General features: G+C 41.8%; 1 protein-coding gene across 1 annotated transcript in view; it reads right to left on the minus strand.

Annotated features, from left to right (window-relative positions):
• The window catches only part of sema3h (sema domain, immunoglobulin domain (Ig), short basic domain, secreted, (semaphorin) 3H), a 145,604-nt gene that overhangs the window by 16,519 nt on the left and 104,380 nt on the right, over window positions 1–24,705 (minus strand). The window contains exons 6-12 of the mRNA XM_052017396.1: window positions 18,786–18,905; window positions 15,529–15,674; window positions 13,216–13,330; window positions 10,951–11,020; window positions 3,254–3,398; window positions 2,013–2,232; window positions 43–131 (exon numbers count right to left, since the gene is read on the minus strand). Coding sequence (XP_051873356.1) covers window positions 43–131; window positions 2,013–2,232; window positions 3,254–3,398; window positions 10,951–11,020; window positions 13,216–13,330; window positions 15,529–15,674; window positions 18,786–18,905 — 905 coding nt within the window. The remainder of the gene's footprint in view (window positions 1–42; window positions 132–2,012; window positions 2,233–3,253; window positions 3,399–10,950; window positions 11,021–13,215; window positions 13,331–15,528; window positions 15,675–18,785; window positions 18,906–24,705) is intronic.

The raw sequence follows: 24,705 nt of genomic DNA on the forward strand, positions 1-24,705 counted from the left end.
AAGTTATTTCCATATGTTCACCTCTTCTGTTTTCCAACTTACCTGGAAAACCTCTAACTCTTCTAGAATGATCTCTTCCACCTCTTGGTTTGCTTTAGGAGTGTAGATAGATTTCAGGACTACTCCTGTGTCTGTAACAAAATACAATAGGGCTTTTGATTCTTGTTTTACAAAGTGCAGCTTCCAAACACCGGTATTTAATAACTGATTAATTAAGGAGGAACAGAACTTGCAGCCTCCTACATCTACCAGGCCATTATCTCGTCTCTTTTCATCACTATTCCAAAACACTCTTCTACCTCTAACTCCTCTAAATCCGCCTTGTTGTGGCCCTTGCACTTCATTTGTCTTCCTGCACTGCACTTTCTCTGTAACTGTATATTCTGCATTCTGTTTTCCTTTTGTACTACCTCAATGTGTGGAATCTCTGTCTGGATGGCATGTTATCTTGGTACATGCAATGATAATATACCAATACCAAAACATCTCACAATACTCCCTCAGATTGATTCCTGTTACGTGCCAGGTTGAAAAGCTTAGAAATGTAAATGTGAAGTGCCAAAAAGGTTAGAAAAATTAGATTTACAAAGTTACCACAATATTCTGAAGGAAATTGACTGCTAAAGTACAACCAAAGGATAGAAGCTGGCTTGAGAATACTCTAGTGGTATCAGTAAATGAGTATATGAACAGTAATGCTATAATCTAGTATACAACAATGAACTGCATTTATATAGTGCCTGTCACTGTGCGAAAAAGTCCCCAAGGTGCTTTGCAGGACTGTTATCAAACAGTAATTTGTGCTGGGTCCCTTCAAATAGAATGGTAAAGAAGGCATATGGCATGCTTGCCTTCATCGCTAGGGGCATAGAGTATAAGTGGCGGCACGGTAGCGTAGGGGCGGCACGGTAGCATAGCAGGTAGCGCAACGCTTTTACAGCACCAGCGATCGGGGTTCGATTCCCGTCGCTGTCTGTAAGGAGTTTGTATGTTCTCCTGTGTCTGCGTGAGTTTCCTCCGGGTGCTCCGGTTTCCTCCCACATTCCAAAGATGTATAGGTAGGTTAATTTGGGTTTAAAATGGGCAGCGCGGAATCGTTGGGCCGGAAGGGCCTGTTACCACGCTGTAAATAAAATTTTTTTAAAAAGTCATGTTGCGGTTGTATAAAACTTTGGTTTGGCCACACTTGGAATATTACATGCAGTCTTGGTCGCCCCATTATAGGAAGGATGTGGAGGCTTTGGAGAGGTTTCAGAAGAGGTTTACCAGGATGCTGTTTGGATCAGAGGGCATTAGTTGTAAGGGGAGGTTGGACAAACTTGGATTGTTTTCTGTGGAGCATCGGAGGCTGAGGGGAGACGTGATAGAAGTTTATAAAATGATGAGAGGCATAGAGAGGGTAGACGGCCAGAATCTTTTTCCTAAGGTAGAAATGTTGAATACTAGAGGGCATAGCTTTAAGGTGGGGGGGAAGTTTTTTTTACACTTTTTAAGAGTGGTGGATGCCTGGAGTGCATTCCAGAGGTTGTAGTGGAAGCAGATACAATAGAGGCATTCAAAAGGCTTTTAGATAGGCACATGAATATGCAGGCAGTGGAGGGATATGGATCATGTACAGGCAAAAGGGATTAGTTTAATTTGGCATCATGTCTGGCACAGGTATCATGGGGCCAAAGAGCCTGTCCTGTGCTGTACTGTTCTATGTTCTATGTTCTAATGTACTAAGATGGCCAGTAACTAGAGCTGATACAGCCAGGAAAACAAGATCATCCAGTTATCTTACCCTGTGGGTAAAATGTGTGGGTAAAATTGACCATTATTCTGTATGTTTGATAGATTTTCAACTTGCATTTTGCAGGATACTTTGGAGGGTCTTGATGATACGTTATTTCCAGTGGCGTATGAGACAAACCCAAAGATGCAATGACCCAAATAAGATCAGTATTAACAAGGACTCCTTTCAGTGAGCTGCGCGTGGCTTTTAACAGATAACTGTGGCTCAATCTACTCACCAGTTCCGATAAACATCACATCATATTGTCCGTCCACTGCCTCGACTCGGTCCACAGCGAGACGAGTAAACTTGTAGTCCACGCCAACCCGTACCAGCACTGGCCGTTGGTTCACAGGATAGACAGCATCGTGCATGAGCGGGTGGGTGCGGATGAAGAAAATTGCCTCGTCTGGGTATTCACGGGTTGATCTGTAACTCCCATACGTGCTGCTGGGGCACTGGACATATGTGACAGGTGTAAATGTAAGACTCTGACAGATAATTGTTTGAAGCTTTGCTGAAAGTCTCACAAATGATTCATCGTTTGGTGCACAATGCACTAAGTTCTGAGCATTGCTTGTTTTGAAAATTTGAGATATATCAGACCATTTTCTTTAACTTATTAGCTGAAATTAATCTTAATTGAAAGAAATTCATTGGGCTGTCTGGTCCATATTTTTCCTTCAGAGCAAGGGTTAATCCCGATTAGCACACAATAGGTTTGTCGATGAATTTATCTTTAATTTAGAATTGAAACCAGGTCAGGACTTTCAAGTTAACAATTGTTCAGTTCTGATAAATAGTGGCCCCAGAACATACAATAATCTTTCCACTTCAAGTGGATTTCCAATGTATCAGGTTATAATCAAAATCCAGGCTATATGTGTCTTCAAGAATGGATTTCTATTCAAGAATTATCAGTTTTAATACATGAAATTCAGTGGGATGAATTTTGGAGGTGGTTTACACTACACTGATGTTAGTGATACTGATCAGGGATATATTTCCAAAAAGTGGTGCTAACCATGTGTAATGCCAACATTATGCAATGCTATTAGCATAATATTAATGCTGAATGATTCCCATCTCTGTTTCATTTCTATAGCTTCTGATAGAAGAATTGCATCCAATAGGCCTAGTCTTCTCTTAGCAACAAACAATCTGCTGGAGGAACCCAGCCGGTTGAGCAGCATCTGTGCAAGGAAAGGAATTGCCAACACTTCAGGATGAAACCCTGCATCAGGCCCTCCAGCAGATTGTTTGTTGCTCCAGGTTCCAGCATCTGCAGTCTCTTGTGTCTCCCTTGTCTTCTCTTATTCTTTCTTCCCTTGTTTCCAAATTCCTCAGCTGGTTCATTGATGTGATTCAGCAACCTTCCCAACAATTGAGAGAGTAAAGAGTTTCAGTTTTAATGATGAGCAGGCAGCCTGTTGGCACAATACTTGGTTCACACATGGCCTAGAGATTAACGTCACTCACAGTTCCAGGGCGAGGATAGGGCACACGTCCTGGATATGTCACCCACTTGTAGTCAGGACCCTCTTTGTGTGCAAATTCCCCTTTGAAGGCCATTATAATGTCAGCCATCTTGTAAACACAGACAGCTGACCCATTGAGGATATTACTGCAAAAGAGAAAGAATAAATGGCATTCAATTTTGTCTTGCAATGCTTCAATAAACTTACACCTGTGCTGATTAAATAAACTGCAGACAATCATGAAACACGCCCTAGAGCAGGACTAAAGTAATATTGAGATACAAACCCAACATCATCCCCCAACCATGCCTTCAGATAGTTGAGCCAGTTATTTGGAAGCTAAAAGGAACATAAAATGTTAAAATCTTCACAGTGCACAGTGTTGAAAGTCTTCATGCAGAGATGTACATTTACTATTTTCTCTCCCATTATCATTGTCAGCCAAAGTATTGTGCCTACCAGTGAAGGGATCCATCTTGATGAATGAACACAAGAAGTAAATGTCCATCTTGGATGACACCAAAGGCTCAGTATAGGTTAAGTGTATGTTGTACAAACAGGTGTCCAAATATGAATCAAAACTTCGGTGTATGCAACACAAGAGAATGGCTTCCTCCTGTTTATATGGGAAAGCCAATCCAGGTATCAAAAATGGATTGCAGGCGAGGAGAAATCAGGCATACATCAACCAATTATTCACTACCACTTTGAGAGAATCAATTCACAGAGAATGCATCTCTTTGCTCTCTGGATGTTATATGAAGACCTGGTTTAAGCTGTTGATGAGGAGCAGGTCTGATTTGTCCCATAAGCAACAAATGAATGCCTGGAATTTCCTGACAGCTGCCCTACACACCACTGTAACATTGCCAGGTGTACAAGGGAATACATGTTTATGCAAACAAATGAGTTTTCTTTCAGACTTGGTGTTAAGTTACACCAGTAGAGTGCAAGCAACCGTAGCACAGCAATTACTGCAGCTGCCACACAGCTCCAATGACCCAGGTTCAATCCTAACTTTGGGTGCTGTCTGTGTGGAGTTTGCGCGTTCCACCGGGTGCTCCAATTTTCTCCCACATCCCAAGGATGTGCTGGAAAGATAATTGGGTGCTGTAGATTACTCCTTACTGTAGGTAAGTGGCAGAAATATCAAAAAAGGGGGTTTGATGGGTGTGGCGAAAAAGAACAAGTTTCAAGACTCGGGGGGGATGCGATTGATGGGGTTGCTAGGAACTAGCGTGAACCCGAAGGAAAAAAATGGTCTCTTTCTGCGATGTAGTAAGTGGAACATAGCCCTCAGGAAATCTGAGGCCAAACTGGTTTTGTTTATCACAGGGTCAGGCCACTACTTGGGGACAGCTGCTAAATACCAAGACAGGCCACTGAGATTTAGGTCAACTGCTCCTTGGAGACTGGCAATGTGAAGAGTTACCATTTTATCCAAGGGTGTCTGTGCCTCTCTGAATAGGGGTACAGCTGACAGGGCTACTGCTCTTCATGGTATCTCAAAGCACAGGTGGAGGCTATTTGGCCCATTGTACCTGTGCCATCTCTTTGAAAGACCTTTCTAACTACATCCAATTGGACAGTTATAGGCTTTTCCTTTCCAAATATTTATTGAATTTGCTTCGGGAAGTTACTATTGAATCTTCTCTATTCGCCTCACAGACAGTGAAATCCAGATCACAACACGCTGTTTTTAAAAATGATCTTTGCTTCTCCTCTGGGTCTTTGTCGAATTTGTTTTGGATTACCTACCCTCCTACCTTTGAAACTCTTTGACTCTTGGAATCTGGGGAGGTAAGTTAGCCAGAGGGAGTCAAATATTTTTCTCCTTGGCTCCGCCCTTCTGTTAACATTATGCAAGTCAATGCCACGGCAGATAAGGTGTGTCAAAAGCATCATAACATCTTAGTGGCCTTAATAACGTATCACATGTGTTTGTCTTAGCATCCCAGCAGCACATAAACACCAGCCTATGTATGGCCCACAAAAACTGTGCTTTCCCAGTCAGCAACCAAAGGTTTAATCTGAAACTTACAAGATTCAAATCAATTGCTCAAGCGTATGTGATCCCAGCTGATGTGTTGTGGTATAACAGAAAAAAACAGTAATGAAGGATGAAAATAGAAAACAAAATCAGCCAAGTTTCTTGTTCTGGATCATTACCCTGGAAAGTGCACTTCTGTGGGTGCTTTAGTGAGGATGGGCTTGGGCTAGGGTGTGATGCCACACATTGTTAAATAGCCTATCATCCCACAGACTGCAGTGGTTTGTTAAAAAGACCCACCTGTCACAATTAGGGATGGATTGGCAAAAAATATCATTGATGCCCATATCTCAAAAGGGTAGCTGTTTGGACAAGGTGGCAACAGTTGCAGGCAGCATTGGAGAACACAAATAGCATTATAGTGTACGCCAGCTCTGACTGGTTGACGAGTGCCACACACCTCGTGTCAGCCAGGACGTGAAGCCTAGGCTTCCTGTGTACTCTGCCATCGACATACTGCTTCTGGAATGATAATTGGAGTTTGTTTGGAAACGTTATCTGCTCCATCAGACTCAAGATGTTGATAGCTGAAGTCAAGCCCTGCTGCAGAGCAGAGCAGTAACGTGTCAAAAAATCGGCAGACAAAATATCAGCAGATGTGTCACTGGAGAGACGGTGGAACGACCCACGTTCTCTGCCAGTAGGTGACATCTTGCCTCACACGCAGCCAAAATTAAATTCCATTGGTTACAAATCTTTGTTTTGAGCTCCACCTGGATCGCTACAGATTAAAATCGGCACCAATGTGAGAGAAACCACATCAACTTCCGACTTGCCCATCACCCCTGTACTCACTCACTTACTCTGATACCTGCTTCCTCCGAAATCTCCAACATAAAATTCCTATCCTAACATTCAAACATTCACTCCTTCCAGCACCCATTTTAAGTCCCCACAACTTCCCAGTCCTGCTCACCCCACATTCTCTCTTCTCCCACTTTTACTGTACCGTTGAAGGTTGTGCCTTCAGCCTTCTAGGCCTAAATTCAGGAATCTCTGCTCTACCACTGAGGTCTACCTTAGAATGTATCTCCATGAACAAGATATTAGAAACTCAAATCTCTTTCTTAACCTTGGTGTCATTTTTGTTCTTCAGTATTTTGAGCTGATTCATGTGTTGAATGCATTATGTAAGTGCAAGTTACTTATGTCTTTGAAGACACAAGAGACTGCAGATGCTGGAATCTGGAATAAAAAAAACAAACTGCTGGAGGAACTCAGCAGGTCAAGCAGCATCTAGAACACAGAACAGTACAGCACAGGAACAGGCCCTTTGGCATCAACGCTGATGCCAAATTAAACTAAAACTATCTGGCTATACACGACCCATATCCTTCCATTCCACTCACCAATTTTTGTCGATGCACCATAGAAAGCATTCAATCTGAATGCATCACAGCTTGGTATGGCAACTGCTCTGCCCAGGACCATAAGAAACTGCAGACGGTTGTGGACACAGCCCAGCACGTCACGGAAACCAGCCTCCCCTCCTTGGACTCTGTCTTTACCTCTCGCTGCCTTGGTGAAACAGCCAGCATAATCAAAGACCCCACCCACCCGGGTCATTCTCTCTTCTCTCTTCTCCCATCAGGCAGAACATACAGGAGCCTGAGGGCACATACCACCTGGCTCAAGGACAGCTTCTATCCCACGGTGATAAGACTATTGAATGGTTCCCCTATACAATGAGATGGACTTGTTTGCCATTTCACCTTATTGTCTACCAGCAATGCACTTCCCTGTAGCTGTGGCACTTTACTCTGTATTCTGTTATTGTTTTTACAATGTACTACCTCAACGCTCTCTGCACTACCTCAATGCACTGTGTAATGAATTGATCTGTACAAACGGTATGCAAGACAAGCCTTTCACTGTACCTTGGTACAAGAGACAATAATAAACCAATACCAATACCATTCCGTACATGTTCATGTGTCTATCTAAATGCCTCTTAAACACCACTATCATATCTGCTTCTACGCCACCCCTGGCAACATGTTCTAGGCACCTACCATTGAAGTTACCACTCAGATGTCCTTTAAACTTTCTACAGCATCGACCCCAAACAGATGATGTTCAACCTGCTGAGTTCATTTGTTTTTACATATCTCTTCATTTGCTTGTTATCAACAAGACTTATAGTGGCTGTTTAATAATAAAGGGCAATTGACCACTGTGTATAATAGCAGTATTGTGCCTGAACTTCAGTGGAAGACCCATACAAGAAACAATAGGCTCAGAAATAGGCAATCAAAGAAAGGAAAAGATAATAACTTAAATTTGATTAAAAGATGGGAGTTCTATTCAGAATGGCCGGCTGGCTATTACCCATGTAACTATGTGACAGTTTGGACCTCTAAATGGAAGTGGAAGTCTTGAAGTTCTACACAGTTGACTGCTCTTCGGACAACTGTGTTCCGATGTTGGATTCCTCATGGGAGTCCAGTGGGAGAGAGCAGAACTTACCACAGATTTTCCTAGCCACTTATACTGGAGAGGTTCATTGGGCCCATTGTTCTTGATGGAAGGAGACAGCTGCTAGGGGAAGGGCAGGCACAAGGTAATCCATTTTCTTTATTTATTTGAGTTGATTTAAATGTAGTTAATTGTTTCCGTGTGTCTTTTAAGTGTTTTGGTTTTTAATATTTCTTAGTAATCTAAAAAAAATTATTAGTAGTATAATTTTTACAGCTTTTGTATGTTTGTGAATGTCAGGGAGGTGGGTTTAACTGGTCTTAACGTATGTCTGGGGTGGGGCCTACCATCTATGGTTAGAAAGGCCCTGAAATCTGTTGAGTCTTGTCAATCAATAGGGAGCTGGCTTATTCACATAAGACTGGGGCAGGGAACTTTGGTCTAGATAAGAGCAAGTTCCAGGGCTAGGGGTTCAGCAAGCTCTGGCCATTTTGCATAGGTTTCAGTTATCTTTCCACAAGATATCCAGATGAAGGGTTAAGCCTTGACTGACAGTAGTGGCACCAAGGATAGAAAGACTGACTGCTTAACTCAGGAAACAGTGAAGCCTGCAATCTGTAAGACATAGCAACTGAAAGAGTTAAATACAGAGTGAAGAAAGTCTGAAGAATATTAAGGGGGAAATGAAGAAAAGTCCATGAGGAAAGTGAAGGGGCGAGTTTGGAGGGAAACTAAAGGAAGCAAAGAGTTGGGCCCATTCAAGGATCTGGGAAAGAATGAATTAAAAAGGAAATTGTGCACTGAATACTGTGAGGTTAAAGCAAGATGGAAACATTTAGAGCAACAGCCTGAATAATGCAGCTCTTTTTTAAAATTAAAAATTACACTGAAAAAATAAGTAAATGTAAATAGTAGGGTATCAATATAGTGCTTCACTAATACAAATGTATATTATTATCAGAATGAAGCTGATTAATTCCTCCAACTAAGACTGTGTTAAGTACCTGAGATTGGTTTTATACCAATAATTTGTTGTCACTGTCCTCCATTTTCTGCACTTTGCTTAAGAAATGGCAGCATATAGATGTGGAGACCATTGTATTTTGTGATCTTTTGGCTGTAGTTTGTACAGACTCTGTAGTCTGCTTGCTGTAGTGGACTGTTAAATGGACTTTGCTGGTTGCAAGATCGACGACTCGTTGCAAATCCTGTCATAGGTTCCTCCCCACTTTGAACAAACACATTGGTCGACACAATCTTCTCAAGCAGTCTCTCAGAGTTGAGGATTTCTTGCTTCCACTCCAGTTTTGTAGATTCTAAGGTGGCTAATGAGGCAGTGACTGTGCGCTAAAGTGCACACCAGGGCACCCAACCCCTATCATACACAGGAAAAGTACAAACTTGCAATTTATTTCCAGGCTCTAGCGGACTTGACCATGAGTTCATTCACTGCCCACTCCCTGCCTATAATTTTAGAGGCCTGGCTGCCACTTATCGTTCTCTCTTTGATAGCCTGGATAAGTGTAGTACATCACCGTGTTCAGTCAAAGAGGCAGTGTACTAGCATTCTGGCAGTGCAGTCAGGAGTTACCCACAAGACAGCATCTCAATACGAACAACATCTGGAAATCCTGTTATAGCAACAGCAGTCTTAAAAATAAATCTTTCTCTTAAAAAGGAATGAAAGCAGTCATTTTAAAAATGAAACAAAAATAAAGTGACATAAATAGCCTCATTTCATTGTAGTGCATTATTTAAAAAATCAAGGTCTATGATGGTTGGCAGATTTTAAAAGGCAGACTTGCGATCACAGATTGTTTTAAAGCACACTTAATCATGCAAGCAAAATCAGGAACTTATGTGGTCAGACCATACAATGTGTTTCATTCGGATATTCACAGAATGGACATTGAAAATATACAGTTTCAAAAACTGCTCACTAACCACACCCACAAAATGAGTCAAGATCAAGGGCTTTGCTCCCTCTCCCCTTACAAACTCATAGATAACAGGGCCCTTATCAGCACATCGCAACCTTTTGAAGAGATACTTTGTAGTTCTGAACTGCCCGCTGCCTGTCAGGATTCAGCATTGAACTCTCTGATAAGAGACTGCAGGTTCTTTGTGCAGCTTTATTTATCTTAACCAAAGTTAAATTCTGGGTGGTATTACTGGTTGCTTTGCTATCTGTAAACTTTGGCTTCCAGTTTGAAGATGCCGCCCCCTGCTATAAAACCATCATGGGTGCCAACAGTCAAAGAGGTCAGAATCAATACATTGGCAAGTTAGGGTTTGGCCTTTATTACAGTCAAGCCCCATCCAATGCTCACCAGGCATACTTTGACAACAATTTCCATTTGTACTGTGACTTTAATAGAGAAAATGCTTGAAGATGTTTCATGGGAGTGTACTTGGAGACAAATTGACAATGAGCCAAAGGAGACATCAGAAAAAACTTTGAAAAGGAATTGGGTTTTAAGGAAAGTCATGAGGAGAAGAGACAGATAGAAGAGGCGAGGGGTTTAGTGAGGGAATCCAGTTCATAATGACACGGCCATAGTATTGCTGTGGTGAAGGAAATGGGTGGCCAGAATATTCTTGGAAGAAATGACTTTGATTTTTAAGTAGGTTGCATCAAAACTATTCAGCCCGAGGTATTGCTGCAACTTCTTACTCTTAACATGACCTCTCTCGGTTATTCCGTTATTGTCACTTTAGCATTTCTCTTTGCATTGGAGTCTAAAATTAGAGGGCATAGGTTTAAGATGAGAGGGGAAAGATTTAAAGGGGATCGCGGGACATGTTCGTTCACACAGAGGTGCTGGGTATATGGAACGAGCTGCCAGAGGAAGTGGTAGAGGTGAGTACAATTACAACATTTAGAAGACATTTGGAAAGGTACATGGATAGGAAAGGTTTAGACGGATGTGGGATAAACACAGGCAAATGGGACTAGCTCAGGAAGGCACCTTGATCAGCATATTGCATTGTTCTGCTGTTTTGTACTCATTCTTGTATCTATTGTTGACCATTTACTCTCTGAGATTCATTTAAACAAAGAATTTCATTGCACCCTGATGTATACGATGATAATCTAATCTAATATTTTAAGACACTTGAGATGATAGAAGCGATTACAACATATTAAGTAGAAGATAGCTTTCATTGGTTTTCTTTCTTATCAGAACTTTGGCAAAACCACCCATCATCCAACATTTGAACAAGGCTCTCACCTGGATGTTGTGAAAACTCCATAGATCAATGGATTCTTTTTATCTTTCCCATTGAGAACGAAGACATCCTCTGCAGAGAAAACAGAGAGCATTGGCACCAGTGGAAAATCTTGACATCGGGGCTAGTGATTTAGATCACCAATGTAGTAGCTTGCTTTGGGTCATCACAAGCACATTGTAAGTAAAAGACCATTCTGTTAAAAGTTGGCAAGTAAAACCATTACATTTTTCATTGCATAGTCCTGCAAACAAGATGGTCAGAAGGTCAAAGTCGAGTTTACTGTCATATGCACAAGTACATGTATGCACAGGTGCAATGAAAAACTTACTTGCAGCAGCATCACAGGCTCATACATTACAGACATAATATTCACAAGAAAAACATAAGTTAAACAAATTATACATAATTATACAAGAAAGAACACAATTAGAACAAACAAAAACAAAGTGTGTCTGTGTGGGGAGGGGGGTGCATGAATATTGACTGAGAAACTGGAAGGCTTAATGACTTTTCACCAAAAATTGCCATGGGTTCTTTGACACACATTTACACCTGAAAACAAAGCTTCAGTTAACAGTCTCAAATAAGAGATGACACCTGAGAGTGTATCGCTTCCTCACGCTACACCGACATGTCATTCCAGATTATGTATTCATCCATAATGGACTCTCAGCCAGGGATCTGAATGTTTGATTCAAATACATGAATTCAAATCCTATTGTGGCAGCTGGGGAATTTAAATTCAATAATTAATTAAATCTGTAATTTTATTACAAAAGTCAGGATCCTGCCAGATGTTTGTAAAACCCTATCTAGTTCATTAATGTCTTTCACAGAATGAAATCTACCTTCCTTACCTGATCTGGTCGATATTTAACTCCAGACCCTCAGAGTAGTTGACACTCAGCAGCTTCCTCAGCTCTAGAACCATTAGGGATGGGCAATAAATGCTGGCATTGGCAGTGATGTAAACAAATAGATTATAAAAAAAAAAGTCATGAATCCACAACGTGTTAACCCAGGGATGAGAATCTATCTAGACACTCCTCCCAGGAAGTCTATGGATATTTGCTCAATCTCTTACCATTTGTCCAGGGTTGTGTGGTAGGTTAACGGGCTATTATAAATTGCCCCTTCATGCACTTGGGTGGTAGGAGAATCAGGAGCAGTTGACAGGCAGGTGAGAGAGAATAGGTTACAGGGAAACAAGTGGGGGAATGGGATTGATGGGAATGTTCAGGAGCAATTGCACCCATGCTAGCTAGTCGCTGCACTGAAACTCTTTTCCAGCACTGCTAGAGTTGGGAAGGAATGTGCACCATCAAGAATGTAAGTATTTAAAAACAAGAGGTGAAGTACACTGAGTATCCCAAGAGTTCTGTCTTCCTATCACTCGTACCCGTATGTTTCTATCTGAGTAGAGGTGTCAGGTACTCGGAAACAATCTTTCACTTCACTGGATCACTGAACATAATATCAGCCACAGGCAGAAATCCCTATAGATTTATTCTAACAAAGGCAGTTAATTAACAACCATGACAACTTGGCTAAGGGCTTGAGAGGGAGACAGAACCTATTAGTATTTTGAAAGATGAAATGCTGAACAGCCCTCATTGTGTTAGAAACCTGTGGATAATGATGTTTACCACAGATTGTGAAAAGACTATATACACTACTGAGATTAAGCCTTTTATCCTAGGTGCCATTAAATATCTTTATATCTCCCTATTTCTGAAACCACCACTAGTCTGTCATCTTTGAGAACTCTGTATTCCTGGAATTTTGGGCTGCAGTGTATTCCCAAATTAGTTTCCCCACCACTGACAGCCATTCTGTCACCTGTCCTAGTCCTAATCTTTGGAAGTCTATTCCTAAACATAGCTTTGTCCTTTAAGACACAATTTGTTGACCTTGTTGACTGTTTAAAGGGCTGAGCAGCTTACACCTGCAGCAACATTTGCGCTTTTAATGTATATCACTTTGAAAAAGCTTTTGGTGACCCGTTCTAACATCCAAATAAATACAAACTAAACACTGTATAATTCCCAATATCCAATCTTGGAGTCAAAACACAGAAATATAACACCTAATATCTTCATTTAATGACATCAACGAGATGGCTACTACCCAGCTAATGAGTGAGGCAGCAGAATAAAATATAGTAAAGAATTACTGTTATATATTTGCATACAATATCTCATTTTATTTTCCCAGCACATTCCCTTTAGCATCCCATTGGCCATTTTCAATTGCTCAATACTCACGTAGTTCATCAAAGTGGGTTTGAATTCCCTCAGAACTTGGAATAGAACATATGAGCCTTGCTTTTAGGAAGGTGCTCCATTTGTTGACCAGACTGCGTTGACCACCGATGTCATTCTGAGGAAAACAAAAGAGGTCCATCAGCGGGGCACCACCCATAAGCATCAGTCTACATCCAGACTATTTTGCTTGACCTCAGACTGGTTGTCCATCAAGTAAGCATGTGCTCAATTCTGTTATTAACTGGGCATCTGAGAAAAAATTTTAAATGCTCAGCATTGTAGCACATTTTAACTATAAAAATACTCATTTAAAGGAAAGGTAATTTCAGGATCTAGTCCTAACGGGTTGGAACCAAGGAGTGGAAGGTGAAACTGTATAGAGGAGATTAGTCAGTTATAAATTAGGAAGATTTTCATGAGGGGGGAGAAGAAAGGGGATCCAGATATAGAGTTCCTTAATGTATAATGTTACAGAGATTAGAAACAAGGATATCAGTAAACATAACATGCAAAGTTCAAAGACAACTAATACAAATATAAAATGTACAGAGAAAATGTGAAGAGGGCTAATGAACCTGTATGAAAATAGATTAGTGGGTAACATAAAAGGAAAATAAAAAGACTTGGTACTATAAAATCTTGGGGTGGCATTACACCCGACCTTGAGTTACTTTCCAGTTGAAATTACTGGTTAATTCTTAGATATGGGGACTGAAGTCATCTTTCTCTCTCTGTTCCTGGTGTAAGGGATCAAAACTCAGAGGGCCAGTGAAATTAAATGAATAAAAGACTGCAGAAGGAGTTATATTTGGAAGATAAATGGATAGAGAATATAAAGCACACCTGTAGAGAACATGGGTTTTAGATGTACTCCATGAATGATTGGAAATAGAAAGTTAGAAGTCTGGAAATCTGAGTTCAATCAACATAAGATTTCAATCAAGCAAACCAGTTGAGCGTTGAACAATGTGACCAAAACAGGAGAATACAAGGCAGATTATGATCAAACTATACAAGGCTCTGCTCAGCCACACTTTGAATACTATGTGCAGTTCTGCTTGCTAAAAACAAAACAAGGCATTCATGTGCTGAACGCAATACAGAGTAAAACAATAAGGCTAAACCTGAATTACAGTTGACTGAGATATAAGAAAGTATTTGACAATTCATCCTGGAAAAGAGACATGTTAGAGGTGATCTTATAGAAGCATATAAGATTGCAAATGGTGTGGAGAGTAGTTAATCCTGTAAGGTGTTAGAAAAGGCAAAATGGGTTCATATTGGCCAATGGTAAATTTCTGCTATCCAGCAATTTTTAAAGTGTATGGCATAGATTTGGAGATTCTGAAGGTGCTTAGAACAGTCAATTGTTGTTATGGGGAAATGCTAGGTCACCCAGAATATGAATTCTTCCTCATTTATAAATATCATGAGATCTGCTAAACTGCAACACATTGACAAATAAAAGCAGACAATGATGGAACTGCTCAGCAGATCAACTGGCATCAATGAGGAGAAAAACAAGAGTTAATGTTTCATATCAAAGATCAGGTTACTACAGATGGAAGAGCATTGACCTGTGACATTAACTCTGTTTCCTTTTCCACAGTGCTAAATATCTCCATCTTTTTTTGATTTTATTTCATATTTGGTGAATTTGCATTTTGTTTGCTTTCATAACTCATTGCAGACATGAGATTACACCTGTCATGTATGATACATCATCGAGTCATATAGCTCAGAAACAGGCCCTCTGAACCACCGTGTCCATTCTGACCATTGCACTTATCTTAATTAGTCCTATTTACCCACATTTGTTCCATAGCCTTCAATGCCTTAGCCATTCAAATGCTTCTCTAGATGCTTATAGAATGGTTCAATCCCTAAAAACTGTTTAATTCAAATCTCAGAGGCAGTAGAACTCATTGTAAAGTTAGGGGTGTCATTAAAAAAACCTACTGCAGAATGTAACACTATTACAGTGCCAGCGACCCGGGTTCAATTTCTGTTGCTGTCTGTAAGGTGTCTGTACGTTCTCCCCATGTCTGCATGGGTTTCCTCCGGGTGCTCCGGTTTCCTCCCACATTCCAAAGACGTACAGGTTAGGAAGTCGTGAACATGCTATGTTGGCGCTGGAAGAGTGGCGACACTTTTGGGCTGCCCCCAATGCATTCTCAGTAACACAAAAAGACGCATTTCACTGTGTGTTTCGATGTACATGTGACTAATAAATAAATATCTTAAGTGTGACTCAATCCGTGTTTCCCTGTGCAGTTACTCTGAGTGACCGCCACTCCCAGCTGTTCTCCATACCTTGCAAACCCGAGCCACTCTTGAATAGACCACCTTCCCATTGCCACTGTCCACCTCTTGAGCACGCTCAGTGAAAAATAAATACACTTTGTCGTCCTCTTCATTGTTGCTCTCTGCGATGGCGTGGACCTTCACAAACTTGGGGTCTGAAGGGAAACAATGTGAATTTAAACAAAGCAGTTGGAGGAGGAGTGAGGGACCAGCCTGAGGTTTGGTTCCCTCCATGTGTACAACTGCACAATTGGTGCTATTACCATTTTGTCAGTGGTAGCAAAGCCCTGGCTGAATCCACACCAACTAAGGGAGAGTGTCACAGCAGTACTCAGAGAGGACATACTGGAGGGCTCGTCCACAGAGGCAATTTGGGTGGAGCTCAGAAATAGGATGGGTGCAATTATGCTGATGGGATTATATTATAGGCCCCCCAATAGCCACTGAGAGGTGGAGGAACAGATACGTAGACATATTATGGAAAGGTGCAGAAACAACAACATTGTCATGGTGAGGGACTTTAACTTCCTCAGTGTGGATTGGAACTTCCTTAATACAATAAGTTTATGTGGGGCAGGATTTCTTCAGTGCATCCAAGAGGGGTTCTTGAAACAGTGTGTGGAGAGTCCAACTAGAGGAGAGAACATACTGCACCTAGTTTTGGGAAATGAGCCAGGCCAGGTGACAGACCTGGTAGTGGGTGAACATTTTGGGAATAGTGACCACAACTCGTTACCTTTTAAGATATAATTGGATTTTGCAGGAAGGTACTAAATTGGGGGAGGACAAATTGCGACAGGATAAGACAAGAGCTAAGGGGTGTTGATTGGGAGCAGCTGCTGTCAGACAAGTGCACAACTGACACTTGGGAGTTGTTTAAGGACCAGCTGAACAGAATTCAGGTTCGGCATGTTTCAGTAAACAGTAAGGACAAGGGTGGTAAGATAAAGGAACCTTGGATGACCCGAGAGGTCTTAAATTTAATCAGGAAGAGAAAGGAAGCATACATAAGGTTTAGGAAGCTAAAATCAGACTGGGCCCTTGTGGAATATAAAAATAGCAAGAAACTGCTCAAGCAGGCAATTAGGAAGGCCAAAAAGGGCCATGAAATGTCCTTGGAGAGCAATATCTAGAAGAATCCCAAGGCATTTTATACATATTAAGAAAAGGAAGATAACTAAGGAGAGGGTAGGTGCACTCAAGGATAAAGGAGGGAATTTCTGCTTGGAGTCAGAGCAAGCGGCTGAGGTACTAAATGAGTACTTTACGTCGGTATTTACTGAGGAGAAGGATTTGGAGGATAGTGAAAACAGAGTGGGGCATGCTAATGTGCTGGGACATTTTGGGATTAAAGAGTAGGTAGTGCTGAAAAGCATTAAAGTGGAAAGTCCCCGGGGCCTGATGGCATATATCCCAGAATATCGAAAGGAGCAAGTGAGGAGATTGCTGGGGCTTTGACAACACTTGCAACAGGTGAGGTCCCAGAGGACCGGAGAGTAGCAAATGTTGTGCCTTTGTTCAAGAAGAGAAATAGGGATAATGCAGGTAATTATAGGTCAGTGAACCTCACATCAATGGTAGGAGAGCTATTGGAGAGGATACTGAGGGATAGGATTTATTCACATTTGGAAAGGCATGGCCTGCTTAGGGGCAGTTAGCATGGTTTTGTGCAGGCAGGTCATGCCTTACAAACTTGATAGTGAGGAGGTGACAAAGGTGCTTGATGAGGGTAAGGGAGAGGACGTTATCTACAAGGACTTCAATAAGGCATTTGATAAGGTCTGTTATGGTAGGTTGATTCAGAAGATAAAGGTGCATGGGATCCAGGATGAATTGCAAGTTTGGATTCAGAACTGGCTTGCCCATAGAAGGCGGTGGGGGGGGAGGCTGTTATTCTGGCTGGAGGTCCATGACCAGTGGTGTTCCGCAAAGATCGGTGCTGCAACCTCTGCAGTTTTGAGATGTGTCAATGATTTGGATGAAAATATAGATGGGTGGATTAGCAAGTTTGTAATGACACCAAGGTCAGCAGAGGAGTTGTGGACAGTGTAAAAGGATACAGTGGGATATAGCTCAGTTACAGATATGGGCAGAGAAGTGACAGGTGGAGTTTAATCCAGGCAAGTGTGAGGCATTGCACTTTGGGAGGTCAAATGAAAGGAGAAAGTATACATTTAATGGTCAGCCCCTTAATAGCATTGAAGTACAGAGGAATCTTGGGGTCCAGGTGCATAGTTCACTGAAAGTGGCTACGTAAGTGGATAAGGTGGTAAAGGAGACATATGGAATACTTGCCTTCATTGGTGGGGGTGTTGAGTATAAGAGTAAGGAAGTCATGCTGCAGCTGTATAAAACTTTAGTCAGACTGCACTTGGAGTTCTGGTTGCCCCATTACAGGAAGGATGTGGAGTCTGTGGAAAGGTTGCAGAATAGGTTTACCAGGATGCTGCCTGGATTAGAGGGTATGAGCTATAAGGGCAGGTTGGACAAGCCTGGGTTGTTCTCCTTAGAGCTTTGGAGGCTGAGGGGAGACCTGATAGAGGTTTTTAAAATTGAGAGGCATAGATAAAATAGACAGTTGGAATCTATTCCCCAGGGTAGAAATGTCAAACATCAGAGGACGTGCTTTTAAGGTTAGAGGTGGGAAGACTAGATGGCACTGATTTAAGGTGAGGAGGAAAAGACTTAAAGGGGACCTGAGGGACAACATTTTCACACAGAGGGCAGTGGGTACATAGAATGAACAGCCAGATGAAGTGGAAAAGGCGGGTACAATTGCAATGTTTAAAAAACATTTGGACAGAAAGGTTTAGAGGAATATGGGCCAAACGCAGGCAAATGGGACCAGCTCAGGTAGGCAACTTGGTCAGTATGGAGGAGTTGGGCCAAAGGGCCTATTTCCATGCTGTATAACTCTAGGAACCTATGATCAGTCTTGTTGAGGCACTGGATTTACCTCCACAACAGTAATGTGTCTACATTCACCATTCAGGTGAAAGCTGTAGAATCACAGAATGAGGGAACAAAGAAGATTCTTCAGCCTTGAGTGTAAGAGCCAGCAACATAGTCCCAATAACCTGCTCTATCCCCATAACCCTTTTTCATTTATTTATCCAGTTCCTTTTGTGTCCCTGCCTTTCCCTCTCCCCCAATTTCCACAGTTCAAACTTCAGGCTGATGTTCATTTGTCTTGAGATCACTGCACACAAATTTTTATAGGAGAACTCTGACACTGGGATAGGCAGGTTGCTCAGACAGACCCTCACCTTGGAGCCACGTTGAGTCATACTGCTCAGTGCGGATCACACGACGATGCCCCAGGCTGCGGAAGAATGCCGCATCCCGACTCATAAAATCGGAGGAAATCCCGGCATACAGCTCTCCTTCTGTAAGCACAGCCAAGATGCAACAATTAGCTTATTAAAAAAAGCTTTTTCCAGAAACACCCACTTGAAGCAATAAGATAGGTTAGGGAGTTAAGAGTAATCACTTGCTACACTGCACTAATAACATAAATGCTCAAATAGCGATTCCGGACTTCCGAGCTGTCCACTCTATTGGGTGTACATTCATAGAAACAATCTGAATATACAACAGTGCAATGGTGTGTACGTAATAAAAATGAAAATCAAACAGGACAATTGCTCAAAATATGAAGCAGAAAATGTTGGAAACACTCAGAAAAGATGAAGGGTCTTTGATCTGAAATGTTGACTCTGCTTTGCTTTCACAGAAGTTGCCTGACCTTCTGAGTCTTTCCAGCATTTTTCTGTACGTGAGTAATAACTAGCCTTGGGCACAGTTCATCAGATCATTAGTAGTAATACTTTAAGTGTACTATATCCTTCCTGTCCTTTCCAGAGACATCCTCCACTCTAGTCAGTTTGGTTGCCAGGAGTGGAAATTGGCAAGAGGTTGCTCAACATCTCTCTGTGCTTTTGGGTCAAACGTCACTGATAGAATATCAGTGGACAAGCCTGGGTTGTTCTCCTTAGAGCTCTGGAGGCTGAGGGGAGACCTGATAGAGGTTTTTAAAATTATGAGAGGCAGAGATAAAATAGACAGTTAGAATCTATTCCCCAGGGTAGAAATGTCTAACACCAGAGGACGTGCTTTTAGGGTTAGAGGTGGGAAGACTAGATGGCATTGATTTAAGGCGAGGAGGAAAAGACTTAAAGGGGACCTGAAGGGCAACTTTTTCACACAGAGGGCAGTGAGTACAGAGAATGAACAGCCAGAGGAAGTGGATCAGGATGACACTTGTGCTGTACTGACCAAGCACAGCACTGGTGTAGATGCCATCTGCCAGATGAAAGGTTAAATCAAAATTATTGTGTGTTCACTTAGATGTAAAAACCTCTCAACACTATTTAATAAAAAGTTAGGGAGTTCTGTTCATGTCTCGAACAATGTTCTTTGTTCAACACCTCAAAAAAAAAACAAATTCTGTGGTTGTTTCTTTCTGGAGAGTCGGACAGCACGGAAATGGCCATTCAGCCCACTATGTTCACGCTGACCTTTTTGCCCAACTACACTAATCCCATTTGCCTGCATTAGGACGATATCCTTCTATGCCCTGCCTTTTTAAGTGGCTGTCTAAATCCCTCTTAAACATTGTTGCTGTGAACAAACTTGCTGTGATCTTTGCTGACAGAACAATTTTTTTTTAATTATTAATTTTTTTCAAACATACGTTGAGGCGCATAGAGTAAGTACATGGTGCCATTTAAATTTAAGGATGGAGACTTCTGACATTTGCACTCAGGGAGCCTGTTCCTCTTTCTCTTCCTTGTGCTGCCAGTAACTGAACCTGTGAATAGTGAGGAGCGTGAAGGTAGGGGTGAAAGTGCATTTGAGTGCTCTGGTCAAGGCCCTCGTGTAAAAAAAAAGGTTCTGTCAGTGTTAATTCAGTGCAATTGTTAACCAGCTCAGTTTAAACAAGTTAATGATTTGGTTGAAGTACCCAGATATAAATAGTAAGAGAGTACATAAAAGCACAGTGGAGTTTCAATATCCAATTGTCAAGTGAGTTTGGGTCGGACCTGCAGACTTGTTCTGAGGACAGACAGTGATTGATAGTATGGGTGGGTTCTATGCCCCTTCCAAAGATATTTTGCTTGACTGCCTCATGCTCCCATCCAAAAGACTTGAGATTCTCAATACTTTCTTGAATGCTTCTTGTCCATTTTGTGCAGTCATGGGACAGAGATTCTAATAAGTTGATGAAGATGGTGCTTTTTTAGGAGGGGGAGGCTTTGAGGACATCCTTGAAGTATTTTCTTTGTCCTCCTGAAAACTCTTGCTGTGGCAGAGTTTGCAGTAAAGTGTCTGTTTCAAGAGTCTGGTAGTGGTGTGTGGACAACATAGCTTGTCCCTCAGAGCAGCGTCTGCCCTTCCATGAAATGGAAAAATGACCTGCTTTCCTGGGGTCTTAGCATCGACCTTTATCATTAGAGTCAGCGCTGTGCATTGGGCAAGTTGATAGAAGACCTTTGTTCTGCAGATGTTAATTGTAAGCTTCATCTTCTCATAAGCTTCAGTGATGACATGGAGATCAGCCTCAGAACATGCCCATCCACAAGCATCATCTGCATACTTCAGCTCAATGATTGAGGTTAATGTGATCTTGGTTCTAGAGTGAAGGCTATAAATGTTCAACAGTTTACAATTCATCCAGTAGATTGGCACCACTACAGTGCCGAGCATTTTGGAGTTTAGGTGCAATAGTATGCAAGGAAGACAGAGAAGAGGGTTGTGGCAATGGCACAAACTTGCTTGATCCCTGTCAACATTAGAATCATTGGTTAGAATCAAGCATTGCATGCCACTGGTAACAGATATAAAATGGTAATGCACTTCTGAGGACAGTCATGTGTAGAAAGGATTCTCAATAACCTCTCTTAGTTGTTGGAGTCACAGGTTTTGTATGGTTGAGGTCGACAATGTAGATTGGTTAATGCTGATCCCTGTGTTTTTCTTGGAGCTGCCACATTCCATCAAACCTTGATGGACAGAATCCACATTGTGACCAAGGGAGCAACCTTTCAGTCACTGGGAAGAAGCAGTTGAGGTGGATCCTTGCTATAACTTTCCCTATAGGAGATACCAGAGAGACTCTCTACCAAGACGTTCTACCGTAATTGGCAGCTTTGAAGAGACCCTTGGATTCTCTGTCAGAAAGCACCAGGATTGGTTTGTTGAAAACAACCAGGAGATCCAGGAGTTAGCTAAATGCAGACTGGTGCTCTTGGATTGGAGACTAACATGGCTCAAGGAAACAAAAATAGCTCTACCAGCACCTGAAGGTCACCTGCCAACAAATAACCTTTGACCTAAAGAACATATTATGGTGTGACAGGAGCACAAGGTATCCAGAAACATACTGTAATCTACAAGATCCATGGAGTTTTTGGCTCTGTCAGGCTCACCTACAGACCAAGGACCCACCCACTGAGAGCCACTGGCAGGCACAGTAGTGTAGCGGTCAGCGTAATGCTTTACAGCACCAGCAACCCGGGTTCAATTCCAGCCACTGCCTGTAAGCAGTTTTTATGTTCTCCCTGTGTCTACGTGGGTTTCCTCCAGGTGCTCCGGTTTCCTCCCACATTCCAAAGACGTACAGGTTAGGAAGTTGTGGGCATGCTATGTTAGCGCCGGAAGCGTGGCGACACTTGCGGGCTGCCCCCAGAACACTCTATGCAAAAAGATGCATTTCACTGTGTGTTTTGATGTACATGTGACCAATAAAGATATCTTATCTTAAGAGGAGACCTTATCAAAGACAAAGAGGCAGTTAGCATCCGTTGGGAGCAGCACGTTGAAGAACTCTTGAACCAAGACTCTGACCTACCTGGTCCATTCTCTCTGCTACCCCAGACTGACAAAAAGTTTAACAGGCCATAAGCCTATTGATAAACAACAAGGCCTCTGGAGGAGAGAGTATACCTGCTGAAATTCCAGAACTTGGGAAGAGGAACATCTGGCATGGATTCACTGCCTTATCTCCCTCAGCTGGGAAGTGGGAGAGATCCAAGAACCCTCAGAGAGGCTGTAATTGTATCTTCAAGAAAGGAGGGAAATCTGATTGTGGTGATAAACATGAGGCTTTTTTAAAATCATTTAGTTGTTAAGGTTGCATCCCGTGGGAAACCAGAATCCTGAACTAAAAGTACAAAGCAGGTTAAGAAATTTGAATTTAGTTTAAAAATCTGAAAGAAAAGTGTTGGTGAGACATTGAAATATTGTAAAACCCCAACATCTTCTGACAAGGGAACAATCTATCCTTGAGTGGTTTGGCCTTTGTTTAGAGTGATGTTCCCTCATGTCATAGGTGGCACAGCAGTTAGTGCTGCTGCCACATAGTTTCAAGGACCTGGTTGCGATCCTAACCTCACCAGCTCTCGGTGGGGAGGTTACATGTTTTCTCTGCACATAGGATGTGGGTTTCCTCTGGGTGCTCCGGTTTCCTCTCACATCCCAAAGGTGTGCTGGTGGATTAATTATGTACTGTAAATTACCCTTCCTTGTAGGATACTGACAGAAAAAAATCAAAAAAAGGAGTTGATGGACATGTGTGAGACAGAATAAGTTGCAGTGATACAGAGGAATAGAGAGAGGGGGACCAGGACTGATAGGGTTTCTTGCCTGGGAGCTGGCATGGATTCAATGGGCCAAGTGACCTCTTTCTGTGTTATTATGAGATAAATTTTCAGCATTAATCAGCTTCAATCACAGTTTGCATTTTTTTCTGCTTTTGACATATTAAAAGATTCTAAACCGCTGCATAGGAAGGTGATCAGAAACAAGCGTTTCCACTGAGCCAAACTAATTCAAGCCCAGTCAGTGGACCTAGAATTTAAAGAATGGCCTAAGGGAAGAAAGAGAGATGAAGATAAATTCCAAAGCTCAGGGCTATGATGGTTAAGTGCACAGTGGTGTGAAGGAGGCTGGGGATATAGAAGTGGTCGGATATGTACAAGAGAAAAGATTGCCGAAGACTGTAGAGATGGAGGAGATTACAGAGATAAAGAAGGATTAGGCCATGAAGTGATTTGAAAACAAAGGTGAAAATTTTTAAATTGAGGCATTGGTTCACACGTGTCATGCAAGATATACCAAAGAAGCACACGGCTATACCCATGCTCAATATTCATAAGAGGACTGGAACAAGTGACAGGTTTGAATTCAGTGAGGCTGATGCAGGGTTTCAACCTGAAACGTCGATAATTCCCATCCTCCCACTGATGCTGCTCAACCCACTAAATTCCTCCAGCAGATTGTTTGTTAGTCCAGATTCCAGCATTTGCATTCTCTCTGTCTCCAGGCTGATAGAATCTCTGCTAGCTTCTCTGTGTGTAATAGGTTTGCAGGCTGACACTATACAGTTGACTGTAAAATTAAATCTCCTTCAACATGTTGGCATCCAGTGGTCCAAGAGATTAAATGTTTGAGTACTTAGTGCAAAAGGAAGACAGTGTTAGTCAGCATGGATCCCTCAGAGAAATACTATTATTAGTAAAGTACGGAGATAAACAACTGCAATGATTCAGGTTGTCAGGAATCTAAGTTTTAAGGAAAGGTTTAAAAAAAATTCCTTCTTTACTTGAAAGAGTTTGTGGTGTGCAAACTGAGGTTTATAAGTTTATGAAATGAATTTAAAAAGACAGGGAACTTCTCACTAATTATTGGGTTCAAATACCAAGAACACATTGAAGTTTAACCTTCCTAAATACTTGAGTAAGTTTATCCAGTACGTGGGCAAACCACACAGACAGGGTTTGTGTCACTCCATGCGGTTAACTTCGGATGGAGCTACCGATCAGAGTTACGGGCCTCGGGTAAGGAAGGACGGAATTGTCCAAGATTCCAACCTTTGATCATTATCTAGATATCCCTGATGGAATTGCGTAGAGATGGCCATTGGCTATGGCTGTAGGGACTCCAGTGATGAAATCATCTCCCAACTCTCAATGACAATGACTTACAACAGTACTCAGCAGAGAGCTAATGGCTTCAGAAGCAGTCATCATGAACCCCAACAATAAATTTTGTGAGTTAACACAGCTAAAATAAATGGCAGGTTAAGAGATTTTGCCTGGCCAAGAGGTATGAGGAATTCCTTGAAACTGCTGTTGCTTTGAGAGGTAAATTGGAAACCATCTTTTGAAAACACTGTTTAGAATGAAA

Source organism: Pristis pectinata, chromosome 6 (assembly GCF_009764475.1).
Source record: "Pristis pectinata isolate sPriPec2 chromosome 6, sPriPec2.1.pri, whole genome shotgun sequence".
NCBI classification, from domain to species: domain Eukaryota; kingdom Metazoa; phylum Chordata; class Chondrichthyes; order Rhinopristiformes; family Pristidae; genus Pristis; species Pristis pectinata.